This window comes from Sorex araneus, chromosome 5 (assembly GCF_027595985.1).
Source record: "Sorex araneus isolate mSorAra2 chromosome 5, mSorAra2.pri, whole genome shotgun sequence".
Taxonomy (NCBI): domain Eukaryota; kingdom Metazoa; phylum Chordata; class Mammalia; order Eulipotyphla; family Soricidae; genus Sorex; species Sorex araneus.
Window position 1 is genome coordinate 23,173,167 of NC_073306.1, and position 14,742 is coordinate 23,187,908.

Sequence of the window (14,742 nt, forward strand, 5' to 3'; positions counted from 1 at the left end):
GTAATGTACATACTATCAACAATGTTACTATACGGTAGTGAGTTTTAAGCCATTCCTTATATTGTTAATTAATGTTTTGCAATGAATATTACAGGAAATAACCTATTTTCATTGTGAGATAAACTAAGGAAGTTAAAGCTAAGTGATGGCACTCTCTTCCCCTTCTTTTTGCAGTTATGTTACATCGACTCCCAAACTGATGGTGGAATACCTTCTTACTGTTTTGCTTTAATGGTTATGTTTTTTCTGCAACAAAGAAAACCTCCTCTTCTTCCTTGCTTACTGGGAAATTGGGTAAGCATAATGTTTTGACATAATATTTCCATGTGTAGTTGGCTTTTGCAGAGTCCTCTCTTTAAACATTTAAAGCTGGAATTTTGGTCTGTGCTGTGTCCATCTTTTTAACAACTTTTTTTTTTTTTTTGCTTTTTTTTTGGGGGGGGGTCACACCCGGCGATGCACAGGGGTCACTCCTGGCTGTGCACTCAGGAATTACCCCTGGCAGTGCTCAGGGGACCATATGGGATGCTGGGAATCGAACCCGGGTCAGCCGCTTGCAAGGCAAACACCCTACCTGCTATGTTATCGATCCAGCCCCTTTTTAACAACTTTTATCTACGATTTTCAAATGCCTTTTTATATAGATCAAAGGCTTTGACCCAAAAAGAATGGATGATTTTCAACTGAAGGGCATAGTGGAAGAAAAGTTTGTGAGATGGGAATATAATTCAAATAGTGCAACTGAGAAAAACTCAATTACCGAGGAAAACAAAGCTAAGGCAGATCAACTGAAAGATGACACCAAGAAGACAGAAACAGACAACCAAAGTAATACCGTGAAGGACAAACATGGAAAAGTAAGCTGTTCTTGTTTTCTCTGTCCTACATGGAATCTGTGATGAAACCATTTTAATAGTAGATTGATGTTGAAGAAACCTCTTGACTGTATTTTTTTTTTCTGTGAGATGAGGGATTTGGTTTAATTTTTCACTACTGGGACTCCTTAATGCCTCATTCTGGGAGATTTGTGTATTTAGAATCATTTCAGGGTAATTCTCTGTAACTTTTTCCTTCAGACTTGGGCTCTGAAAAAATCTTTAGTTTATGGGACTTAATGTTTTCATATTGGTGAAGACAAAAAGACTGTTCCTTTAGGGGTTGTTTAAGTCAGTATTCATTTATTTTTGAAATTTGGTTTGAGAGGAAAGGGAATTGAGGGGACCGTGGGTTGCACAGTGGTACTCTGGTATTGAAGCTGTGACGTGCTGGGTGCTCAGGAAAAGACTCAGTATTGGTGGTGCTCAGGAGATCATTTAGTGCGTCCAGCATGCAAAGCATGCACCCCAGTCCTTTGAGCTATCTCTTTGTCATACTACATTGATTAACACTTGCTGTTACAGGCAGAATCTGTATTTTCTAGGCCACACGAATGAATATCTGGGGATTGTTTGTTTTGTAATCATGTGGTTTTCTGAAATATGTGTATTATTACAGAGATGTGAAAATTAGTGAAATTATTGATTCCATTACACTAATTTGTAGTTACCTTAGTATAGTATTCCTCATTGTTCCTCATGGTGTTCTCCGTTTTCTATAATACTTTAATTCTCCCCTTACACCACCAATACTCCGGAATAAGGATCTTGTTTATTTATTAAGTAACTGAAGCAATCAAAAGAGAACTACAAACTCCCACTATCTTGTCTGTCCTTAATACTATATACTTTGTCTTGCTGCCTGATTTCATTCTTTAAATGGAACCTCCCATGTTGCTGTCTAAACTCATTTTATGATGGTTCTTTTTAGGCCAGTGGGTTGGGGGTGGGGTGGGGAGTGCACATGGGGTTGGCACATCTGGCTGTACTCAGTACTTCTGTGAACTCTGGGATCACTCCTGGTGAGGTGGGGCTCTAGGGACCATATGGAGTTCCTGGAATGAAACCTTAGTTGACTGCTTGCATGGCAAGTGCCCTACCCTCCATACTATAGCCCTATCTAAAGTTGTTTTCTTCCCTGATTATTCAGTAAGAACATTGCTTTACCAGATTTTTCTTTGTTTTCCTGTCACTAGTTTTCCATATTGATACAAATAAAAATCAATTAAAAAAAAGTGCGTGAAAGAAAAAACAAGCGTGGGGCAGAGAAATAGTACAGTAGGTAGGGCCCTTGCCTTGCAAGTGGCCAGCCTGGGTTCAGTACCCAGCACCATGTATGAGCCCCTGCAGAAGTGATCCCTGAGCCCAAAGCCCGGAGCACTGCTAGGTGTGGCCCAAAAGCCTAAATAATTAAATCAGTAGTATAGAGGGTAAGGCACCTGTGCTCACGACTGGCCTGGGTCAGATCCATGATACCCCGTACTCGTATGGTTCTTAGAGCACTGTCAGGAGTGATCCCTGGGTGGAGAGCCAGGAGTAAGCCCTGAGTACCAACTGGGTATGAAAGAAAGAGAAAGTAAATTAGAAGAATCTGTATTAAACCTCAACTGAGTTCCAGCACTGTGTTCATAAATAATGCCATTCTGTCGTTAACGTTGTGCTGGAGCGATAACACAGCTGATAGGGCGTTTGTAGTGCAGGCGACCTACCCGGGTTTGATTCCTCCACCCCTTTTGAACAGCTACCGAGAGTATCTTGCCCGCACGGCCCAGCCTGGCAAGCTACCTGTGGCGTATTCCACATTCCAAAACCAGTAACAACAAGTCTTACAATGGAGACGTTACTGGTGCCCACTCGAGCACATCGATGAGCAATGGGATGACAGTGATACAGTGACAGTTTTCCATATCATTAATTTTAGTATCTTTTGTTAAATCCATTCATTTGTTTTTTAAATGTTTTGTTGGGTCCTCAACTCAGTGCCTCATACATGCAAGGTATGTCTTCTACTACTGAACCATGTTCTGTTCCCAACCCTCTTGGTTTGTTTTGCCTTTTACTTTCTTGTTTTGGGAGGTGCTATATCCGGTATTGCTGGGGGCTATTCCGGGTTGGGCATCGCTCCCTGTGATACTCTGTAGACCATAGATATCAGGAATGAAAAACAGGCCTCCTGAATGCAAAGTATGAATTCAACCTGTTGAGCTTTCTCTGTGGCCATTTAATAAGAAAATAATTCTTGATAACATGGCAGTGCCGAGGGGGCTATATACAGTACCGAGTTTCAGACTGCAGTTGGCTGTATGCAGACAAGCCTGTACTGTTCTCTCTGACCCCTGAAAAAAAATTCCTTTTTTTAACCATTTAATACATGTTTTGTGTATTTAGGTACATATATAATATGCATATAGATACAATACAAAATGTTCAAAAAATTCAAAATGTCCCTTAAACATACAAATTAAATATAAATTCAGAATAAATAATCACTATTGCAATCCCCCCCCAGTAATTAGTAAAACTATTCTGTAATGCAGCTAAAATAGTATATCATGTTGTCAGTGCCCTTTTCTGATAAAGGAAAAAACTACTGAAAGCTTTATTTGTTCAGAGTAACTAGTCCTTTTAAATAAAAAACAAAAAACCCCAAACACACGAAAACCTCCCAACCCTCCCAATAAACATATGAAACCTGATTTTTATTAGAATGTAATTATTTCTTTACATTAGTATAACCAAAATCAAAATCCAGGTGAGGTGTATGTTTGTGAGGGGAGTGGCAATACATACAATTACTCTGCATAAAAAGGCCAAGTTATTCACTCTTCATAAAAAGCAATTAAGTTTGAGGATGTTTCATATTTGTCTCTTGATACTGCCTCTTCGCCCTCAATTGTATCTTTTCACATCATGAGAAGCGTCAATTTTCCACTGCTGTCCATGGCACCAGTTTTTTTTTCAAGTTAGTATTTTTACCTTTTTTTTTCTAAGAAGATGCCTAAAAAAGTGGAAAGTACATAAACTTAAAAAATTTTTTTTTAATTGAGTTACCATGGCACAACAAGTCTCACAATGGAGACGTTGCTGGTGCCCGCTCGAGCAAATCGATGAACAACGGGACGACAGTGCTACAGTGCTACAGTGCACCATGGCACCAGTTCTTTGTTCAGGATCCAGACCTCTGGCGAATCCTCTGGTTTGTCAGTAGTGTCTTTGATTTGCTGTCATCAGATTCACTGTCAGATAAATATTTTATTTTTATACCATCTTACTCTTTACCACATTTTTGAGAATTAAGAAATGGTTTAGTTATCTTTAGACAATCTAAACTTTTTTCAGATTTCCAAGTACTGTCAGCATCTGTAAATCCTTTTTATGTCAGGATAATGTTCCACATTTCCGCTTACTACATGTTGGTCCAATATTTTTTCCATCCCAAATTATCAGGCTCCGTCTTTTCAGCTTTTTTACAGTTTATATTATGTTTGTTTCCCTGGCAGTGCTCAGGGCTTATTCCTGGCTTTGCACTTAGGGATCCCTCCAGGTGGGACCCAGGAACCACATGGGCTGCTGGTTATCCAATCAAGTTGGCCAAGCACAAGGCAATGCCATACCCACTCTGCTCTCATTCTGACTCCAGGAGGCCATTTTTAAGTTGTAGGTTTTTTTTTTTTTTTCTTTTTCGGTCACACCTGGTGATGCACAGGGGTTCTGGCTCTACACTCAGGAATTACTCCTGGCAGTGTTCGGGGGGGGCCACATGGGATTCTGGGAATCGAACCTGGGTCGGCTTGCATGCAAGGCAAATGCCCTACCCACTGTTTCATCGCTCCAGCTCCTTAAGTTGTAGGCTTAACTATAGTTCACTGCCTCTGTGCTGCTCCAGCCAGGTCCTGGGTTACTGTGGCCTCTTTGACCTTGTTCACCTCAAGCTTGAGCCACACACTCCTGAAAAATGTCTTAACTTTAGGATTCCACACTGATGAATGATGATTCTTTGTTTCCATTGCTGCTTCGTCCTCCATAGATGCTTCTTCCTTTCCTCTTCAGTTTCTTAATGTTGGTGTGCTTTGGTCCTTGACCCCATTTTCCCTGGCAGTGCTCAGGGATCATATGCAAGGCAAGTGCCTTACCTGCTCTACTGGTAAACCGACTCAGTATTTTCTTATATTCACAGTGCTTTACTTGCAGCAAATAACTGTGTAATGAACTTCAGTTTCTTGTTTATTATTTTCTTCCTCTAGGAAGTTTCATGAAGTCAGGGATCCTTGATGTCTTCTGAGGTGTATTTAAGTGCCTATCACATTACAATAGACTCAGTATGTAGTTGAAAAAAATTGAAATACATTGAAAAAATTAATGTACGTATAACATTATGGTCTTTAACGCTCAATTTTAAGATTTCATTACCTTAGCTAATTTCCTGAGAATTCAGGTATTGGCCTCTTTTAAGACTTCCTGATTTAGAAGCCCATTTTAACATGTCATCTTTACTGTACTTGTCAAATTGTCTCTGCCTCTCCTGATGAAACAGGTTCACCTTATGTGATTGGCAATATGGTATGATGATAAGCAACATGAGGGTCCCAAATCATATCCTTGCACTATAGTCTTTACATTATAAAATTGTTAGAATTAATAGCTTATATACAGGTTTTGTAAGGTTAAATATGAAGTATCATACATAAGTATGATCTCTTTTTTGTTAGCTTCTTATTTTGGTGCTATTACCCTGGGTGTTCAAGGCCTGCTTTTGACTCAGAGGGCAATCCTGTCCAGGGAATTATAGGATAGAGTTAAGGATGGTCATGTGCAAGGCAAGTGCCCTACCCTTTGTACTTTCACTCCGGCCTATGATCTGTCTCATTAAAAAATATATATATATTCTCAGCAAAATACCATGGACATGTATTTTCAAATGAATGTTTGCTGAATGTAAACATTAGCTTTTGAAAGCCTAGACATCGATTTTAAAAGTAATTACTACAGTGAGCTTAAGCTTTGTTAAGCCTATTTTGAAAACTTGGCTGCATATGAGAATCATGTAGGTGGCTTTAAAAATACTTCTTTTTGGGCGGTGGGTGCTGGAGAGATTGTACAGTGGTATATTGCTTGCCTTACATGCAGCCAACTCGAGTTCAATCCCTGGTACCTCATAAGTTTCCCACTGTACTACCAGGAGTGGTCCCTGAGTGCAGAGTCAGGAGTAAGCCCTGAGCACAGCTGGGTTTGAGCCCAAACTCCAAAATAAATAAAACAAAAATTCCATTGTCTAGTCTGTAGCTCTGATCACTATATTAGAATCTTGGGAAGCATGTAGTAAATGTAGGGAGTGGTGAGGAGCTCAGGTATTAGTGTATGCTAATTCTCCCAAAATGATTCTAATGTTTAGTCAAAATTGAGCATTACTTGTGAAAAGACACAAAATTCTCGGAGTTCATAACCTGGGACTGTGTTCCGAGCTATGCTATACTCTTTAACAAATTACGTAAATTGTTGTGCCTATTGAAAAGGTGCACAAAATTCTAGGAGTCCATAACCTGGGACTGTGTTCTGAGCTATGCTATACTCTTTAACAAATTACGTAAATTGTTGTGCCTTAGTTATTTATTGAAAAGGTGACTGACACAACCTTCACAAATGGGAAGATTATGAGGCTGTAGGGCACTTGTCTTGAATACAGCTAACTCAGTTTCAATTTCTGGCACCCTATAGTTTTGTAGAGCCAGAAGAAAGCCCTGAGCACAGCCAAAGTGCCTTTTTCCCCCTCCAAAAAAAGGGGGGGATTAATTAAAGAATTCTACAGTTTTCTGAAGCCTAAATAAAAATGTGTTTTTTTCTTTTCCAGTCTCCTTTAGCTTTGGAAAAACCAAATCAGGTTTCCCTGGGACAATTATGGTTAGAGCTGCTAAAATTTTACACACTGGATTTTGCTTTGGAGGAATATGTCATATGTGTACGAATACAAGACATTTTAACAAGAGAAAACAAAAACTGGCCCAAAAGGCGGATAGCCATTGAAGGTATGAGATGACATTTTGTTTGGAGAATTTTTTTTGATATATCATGCATTTGTTTATAATACAGCATTATAAATTTGGTTGCGTTTGTAGCAGTATAAATGACACTATTCATTTACTTATTTAAATTTTTATTTGGTGTTTTTGGGGGCATCTGACAGTGTTCAGGGGTAACTCCTGGCTCTGTACTCAAGAATTACTCCTGGAAGTGTCTGGGAACCATATGGAATTCTGGCTCCAGAGCTAGGAGTAACCCCTGAACATTGCCAGTGAATGTAACCCAAAAATGGTGGGGGGGGGGAGTTGGTGTTGGGGGGGTGTTACGTGGTGCTATGGATCAAACCCACGTTCTCATCCATAACAAACAAGGTTATAAATAGAACACAAATGTTGTCTGCTGTGTAGCCCATGGCCTGATGACTTTAAAATTTTTTTATTCTGTAACATTAAACGCACCTTTTATAATTAAGAAGTTGAATTTCTGTCCAACAGTTTTCTCTTCTTATATTACACAATTTGTTCCCTCCATCCTTTGCTAGCTTTTCTTGTTTTGTTATACTCAGAAATATTCTTAAACATTTGCTCATTTTTTAATATTAACTGAATGTGTTCGAATCCTGCGGCTGATTTAATTTTATTTTTTCCGTTTTTTTCTTGTAAAAGGGGTAAAGATTTAGGAGAGGCTTACTAAAGCCTGTGGGTTACAGCCTGTGGGTTACAGCAAAAGATGTCTCAGCCATAACAATCTGAAGTCTCTATCTGCTCGTCATTTTATTTAATGATCATCGATAGTGGAGAAATGCATATTAACTTTTAGATAGCATTGTTCTTTATTACTGGGCACACTTGTTATTTCAGGCTTATAAAATCTTAAAACCCTTAAGCATTTTCGGAAGTTACTAAATATTAAGAATGAGGACATAGTTAATACAAGTAAATGACTTTCTAGAATAGGCAATTTAGTCTGGACCAAATTTTAAATATTGGTTAGTTTTACTTAGTTTTTTTCCCTTTTCTGTTTTACTTCTTCTTGTAGCTTGTTCTACTAAAAATGTATGGGGGTGACACCCAGTGGTGCTCCGAGGCCATTCCTGGCTCTGCTCAGGAATGACCCCGACATTGCTTGGGGGAACATAAGTGGTGTTGGGGAGTTGAACTGCAATTGGTGGGCTGCATGGCAAGCCCCTTAACCCATGTACTAGCTCATTTGCCCTTGAAAAACATTTTAAAACTTGAAGCTCTGAGGATAGCAATCCGGGTAGGGCGTTTGCCTTGCACGTGGCTGACACGGGTTCAATTCCTCCATCCCTCTCGGAGAGCCCAGCAAGCTACCAAGAGTATCTCGCCCGCACAGCACAGCCTGGCAAGCTACCCGTGGCGTATTCGATATGCCAAAAACAGTAACAACAAATTTCACAATGGAGATGTTACTGGTGCCCGCTCGAACAAATCAATGAGCAACGGGACGACAGTGATACAGTGAAGCTCTGAGAATTTTCAATTGCTCTTAATTTGCTTAAGTTGTAATTTAAGTGTGTATTCTTTCTATGACTAAGGAATATTACGACTAGTGATGAAAATTTTAATCGTTTTGGAGTTTGACAGTATAAAGGGATATATATTCATTATTACAACATTCTAATAACTGGGTCTGGAGAGATAGAGCAGCGGGTAGGGTGCTTTCCTTGCATGCGGCCCACCCGTGTTCGAGCCCCATAGCACCCATTATGGCTCCCCTAGCATAGTTTAGTATGACCCCAAAACAAAACAAAATAAAAATCTCGAACTTGATAATTACTGAGTTGAACTCCTTAGTTGAACTCATTTTATTAATTAATTTATTACTTCTCTATTCTTTTTTTTTTTTAATGTTAAGGCAGAAATGAAGGAAAAGATGTTGCTATTGCATTTGCTCAGTTCTTAGCAATTCTTATTGGGACCTAGGTTAGAAAAACTAGGGAAATGCTCACCTTCTAACAATCTGCTGTAAAACTCAAAATGTAGTTTCGTAGTAATTAGCTTCTGACCCCCTCCCTTTTTTTTTCCTTCTAACTAGATCCATTTTCAGTCAAGAGGAATGTTGCACGGAGCTTAAACAGCCAACTTGTTTTTGAATACGTTGTGGAAAGATTTAGGGCAGCTTATAGGTATTTTGCCTGTCCTCAGAGAAAAGACGGAAATAAATCAGTTGATTCTGTGAGAAAAGAGAAGGGGAAAATCAACAGCAAGAAACCGGTAAAATCTGACAATATGACATCTAGTTGTTGCAATCAACTTGTGGAAAGCTCCGAAAAAATCAATGCTCCAAGTGGTCAGCCTGATCAGCATGATAAAACAGAACGTACATCACAGAGATGTGTTACTGAAGATGGCAGTTTGTTGGTAAATGAACTAAATTTGGCTGAGCATCGACAAGAATCTTCATCTCTTTCTACCAGTGAAAGTAGTGAATTAGTGCCAGCATCAGTTAAGAAACAGGATAATTTAGCGCCTTCAGAGACATGCTTAAAAAAGGAACTCAGCGAGAGCAACTGTTTTAATAATAAATCTCCTGACTCAGATGAATCTGCTGATATATGCTGCAGATCAAATTTAGAAACGGAGAATTCTCATCAGATTGTGTGCTTTGACACATCTGCTACCTCTTGTAACTGTAAAGCTACAGAAGATGCTTCTGACCTTCATGATGATGATAACCACCCCAACCAGGAATTGTATTATGTATTTGATAAATTTATTTTAACCTCTGGCAAGGTAGGATACATTTTGTAAGCAATTTGCAAAATAGTTTGCTGATAGTATGTCTTCATATAGTTCTTAAATTCAGAAGTATAAAAAATAACTTACGATGATAGACTTGTTTTAAAATATTTCGGTGTATATAAAATGATGTAAAACAAGTTTATTATGAAAGTTATTTTATATATAATTTCATTATATAAAAATTGAATATAAAATGTGTGTTTTATATTAGATATATATCTTTTCCTTTTGTATTTTTGCCTGTAGTTGCCTTTGAAGAATATATATAAAGTCCAAAGTGGTTTTACTTTATTACTAGTTTGTTAATTTCACTTTTTCCTCTATATAAAAATTCCTCAAAGTTTGGGGAAAAGAGTTTTGTATTGGTTGCATACATTTTAAAGTTTGCTAATTTTTAAATGCACATGATGATTTTTCTTTCATAAGGAGAATATAAGACCTCTAAACTTTTAATAGCATTTTATTTGAATTAAAAAATTTTTTTTGACAAGTGCTGTTTCTAGCTCAAGTTAGGCCCACCAGCCCATACCCTGTACTGCTTAAAGGTCTATATGTTGAATATATTCCTCGTGCCAGAGTTCTGTGGGGTTTTGTTTGCTTTTGAATCTTCCAAGTGGTGTTCAGGAGACCTAGATGCCTTTCCAGGCTTGACTAACAGGGTTGGCAGTCAATGAAAGGGCATGAGAACATGACCCTGGTTAGGCCCTGTAGTTCCAAGAATTAGCCAGGTCACCAGTGATGTATGAGGGTGGCGTGAGCCACTCCAAATGGGCTAAGGAGCCTCCGAGATACTTGAGACACCCGGTGTGCCAGGCTCTTACCTGAGTCAGATACATGCCAGGCGTTCTCTCTAACCCTTATACTATACTGTCTTGCCTGCCCCTTGAATATTGTCCTAAAAGTGTTTTTGTTGTTTTGATGTGCCTATGGAAGTAATGGGTAAAGTGTAAGTGTATAAACGTATTACAGATAATAGAAAACTTAGCTCAGGAATAAAAAAAACTCCAGTTTGTTTCTACCACTGAACTTCTTTTTTTTAAAAAAAAAATTATTTTTTTTTCCTTTTTGGGTCACACCTGAAGATGCTCAGGGGTTACTCCTGGCTCTGCACTCAGGAATTACTCCTGTCAGTGCTCAGGGGACCATATATGGGATGCTGGGAATAGAACCTGGGTTGGCCGCGTGCAAGGCAAACGCCCTGCCCGTCGTGCTATCGCTCCAGCCCCTGCCACTGAACTTCTGTTGGGGTATTGTAGACCATATAAATTTATTGAAATCGTAACCTTTTTTGTGTTTAAAGTGGAGTAGTCTGAACCCCATCAATTACAGAAAATAAAATATTGCAGCAAAAATAAAACAATATTGCAGTGAAGAGAAAATAGGCAATGAATCCTTTGTCAATAAAAGGAAGCTTTAGGGGCTGAGGATATAATTCAAAAGGCTACACTGCATGCCTTGTATGCTTGAGAACATGAATTTAATCCTCATCACTGCTTATTCCAGTATTGTGGTGATAGCCCTGGTGCCCCTGTCAGGCTACACCCGCCCAGCACCAGTGGTCTTGAGCAGCGCCGTATGACTGGGACCTATCAGTGACCCAAGAGTTTTATATTTACTGCTGGGCTGCCATGAGTGGTCCCCCGGTGCTCAAGCACTACTTGGGCACCTACCTTAACATGCTTGTTTAGCATGTTCCCAAGCCTGCTTCCATTGCTGACATCACAATGTTTGACATCACAATGTTCTCCAAGCACCGCCCGGAACTACCCTGGAGATCCCCAGCACTGCCAGAGTGGCTGGAGGGATCCTCAACACTGCAGGCCCAAATGCGTTGTGTCCTCACACCCACTGAACTGATCGCCGGGTTGGTTGAGAATTGCTGCTGGGTCCCTGGGCCCCCTGAGCACTGCTTGGGAGCTGCCTCCCATAAAGGCAAAAACGGGGAAGTCATACAATTTAAATGGTTTAAAAGTACTATTGGTAAGTCTTAGAAATTCTAATTTACTAAGCAGTATTCATTCTTTGTAAGGTTAAGTGTGGCAGCATTTTAGTTAGCTGGTAGTGTTTAAGGCATATAGTCTATGAAATAATGAAAAATGGCAAAATTGTAGAGCAATCTTGATTATGTCATACTTTACATTGTATTATAAAATTATTTCCTGGGAATTTAGGGTAGGCTCTGATACTAATTTTTTAATAGCATTTATAATAATTTCCTGGCAAACATTAAACTTTTTTTTTTAAACTTGATACTGTTGGAAATGTAGATAATATAGCAGGAAATGCTCTTGCCTTGCGTGTGGCTGTGTCAGTTACGAACCTGGACCAGACTCTTAGCACCACAATGGCATCCCGAGCAGAGCCAGGAATGCCTCTCTGTGAGCACTGCTGGGTGTGGCCCCCTCCCCACCAAAACAGAGTTGTTAAAAATTCCTGTGGTGTGGGACCAGAGTGATAATACTGCAGATAGGGCTCTTGCCTGCATGCAGAAGACAGGGCTCCATTGTGACGTCCCATATGGTCCCCTGAGCCCTGACAGGAGTTATCCCTGAGGGTTGGCAGGAATAAGCCATTTAGCAACGATGGTTCTAACGCCAAAACCAAAACAAACCAAAGCAGTAAAGGCACCCAAAACAAAACCAAAATTTCCTAGCAAGTGTTGATAAAGTTCCCTCAATGATTTATTTATTTACATCATCAGCTTTTCTCTTGTTTGTATAGCCGCCAACAATAGTATGCAGCATCTGCAAAAAGGATGGCCATTCAAAAAATGACTGCCCAGAGGATTTCCGGAAAATTGATCTAAAACCTTTACCACCAATGACAAATCGATTTCGGGAAATACTTGATTTAGTATGTAAAAAGTGTTTTGGTAAGTCTTTTATTATTTATAACCTTACTAAGATTAGATTAAGTGTAAAATATTTAAAAGTTATTCAGCATTTTGCTTTTATTTTATTTTGGTGGAAGTTTTTGAATAGATTTTAAATAAACAAACTTGCATATGTACTAAATTCTTACCATATACTTGTCACTGTAGTTAAAAAGCCAAAGGGGATACAGAATTCATATGTGTTGGTCTTAAGGAGCTTAGACTTTGGATTTTCAATAATACAGTAGCCACTTGTATATCTGTGGCTATTTATATTTTTTTTTAAATCAAAATTAAATTCAAAACATTCAAAATGAAGTTTCTGTGCTGGAGTGATATCAGAGTGAGTAGAGCTCTTATCTTGTACATGATTGACAGGAATTTGATCTCCAGTACCACATGGCTCCCCAAGTCCTGCCAGGAGTGATCCTTTCAGCCCAGAACCAGGAGTAAGCCCTGATCACAGCTGCGTGTGGGACCTCACCTCCCACAACCCCTGCCCCCTCAGTCACTGTGTTTCAATGAAGATATTTCTGATTTCATAACATTTAAATCCCTTGTGATCACTCCTTCCTGACCTTTCTTATCCCCCATCTCCTGAAAGCAACCATTTATTAGCCTTTTTTGTTGCTATAAGTTTGCTGGTGTTTTGTAGAGCCTTTTTTATGAATGGAATCACTTGGGAAGGAAGGCCAAACCTTTCTCACTTTGCAAAATTAGAGCGCCATCCATATTGTAACCTGTCAGTGGTTCCTTTGTTTGAATTTATAACATAGGTTCTCTTATGTGAGCATGTCACTTGAAAATATTTTTTAATTTGGTTGGGTTTTTTGGGGGGCAGAGGTGGGGAACATACCGCCTGTACTCGGGGCTCACTGTTCTTGGCTCTGTGCGCAAGGGCCACTCCTGACAGTGCTCAGAGGACAATAGGTGGTGTTGGGCAAAGAACCTGGGTCAAGTGCCTTACTTGCTGTTCCATCTCTCCAGCCCGGCCATTTACCTGTTGGTAATTTAGCTTGTTTCTTAAGTTTTCTTTATAACAAATGCTGTATATGAAATTTCATGTGTGAATTGGTGTATGACCATATATTTTAATTTATCTTGGGTACATACCCAGGAGTGGGCTGACTGGATCAGTTTTGTTAAGATATAATTCACTGTATTTATATTATTATAAATAACAATCTTATGGCTGGAGTCTATGTTCTTTGCTCTACCTATATCAGTTTGTGGGGGTTTTTGTTTTTCTTTTTTAAAGCATTTTCTTGCTTTGCTGCAAAGTTCTTTGGTCTTTGTCAAGTGCACTGTGTCATATATGAACATTAGAATACCACACAGAATAGTTTTACCATTTTCTAAAAACATCACCTGTGTTTCAGTTCTTTATTTTTTAATTAATTTTTTTTGTTTTGGTTCTTTAATTTGCCCTCATTTACTAACCACCAATAGTAAGTTCATATCAAGTTTATCAAAAGTTGAATATTTGATTACTGCATTACAGTAAATTACTGGTTTTTGTTCTTATTACTTATTTATTCTTGGGGATGAGTTTGGAAGAAGAGACAGAAAAAGACTGAATGAGTGGTATTTGTTTTTAAAAATAAGATGAACATAAATAACTAGAAATGTAAAAGGGCATTAAAAAAACTAACCCCAGTTTGTAGAACTAAAGAAATTCTCTAAGGAAAGCTTTTGAATGATTGTGATTGGACAGAGAGGTTTAGAATGAAGAAATGAAACTTGACCAGGCATTTTGAGGGAACTGTTGAATTAAAGTGTTAGGTACCTAGTGTACCAAAAATAGTCTTAACCCAAGAGGAAAAAAAGCAAGTATACAGGAAAAAGTGGAATGTCTGGGGAAGAAATATTATGAAAGCAAATACATTTTGTAAATATTTCATAGGAAAAATAGCCACTTGAAATGCATGTATATTTACAGAAATTTCTTTCTGCTTTCCCTTGGTCCATTTGTTCCTCAGTAGCATATATGATTTTAGTTAGAAAACCCAACAGAAATTTATTTATTTATTTTTGCTTTTTGGGTCACACCCGGCGATGCACAGGGGTTACTCCTGGCTCTACACTCAGGAATCACTCCTGGCGGTGCTGGGGGACCATATGGGATGCCGGGAATTGAACCCGTGTCGGCCGAGTGCAAGAAAAACGCCCTACCCACTGTGCTGTCGCTCCAGGCCCCCAACAGAAATTTTAA

General features: G+C 38.9%; 1 protein-coding gene across 10 annotated transcripts in view; it reads left to right on the plus strand.

Moving 5' to 3' along the window:
* Positions 1 to 14,742, plus strand: part of TUT4 (terminal uridylyl transferase 4) — a 122,332-nt gene that overhangs the window by 71,971 nt on the left and 35,619 nt on the right. For all 10 annotated transcript variants that reach the window (XM_055140714.1, XM_055140709.1, XM_055140711.1 and 7 more), the window contains 5 exons: positions 175 to 294; positions 645 to 857; positions 6,724 to 6,898; positions 8,952 to 9,649; positions 12,380 to 12,530. In XM_055140714.1, coding sequence (XP_054996689.1) covers positions 175 to 294; positions 645 to 857; positions 6,724 to 6,898; positions 8,952 to 9,649; positions 12,380 to 12,530 — 1,357 coding nt within the window. The remainder of the gene's footprint in view (positions 1 to 174; positions 295 to 644; positions 858 to 6,723; positions 6,899 to 8,951; positions 9,650 to 12,379; positions 12,531 to 14,742) is intronic.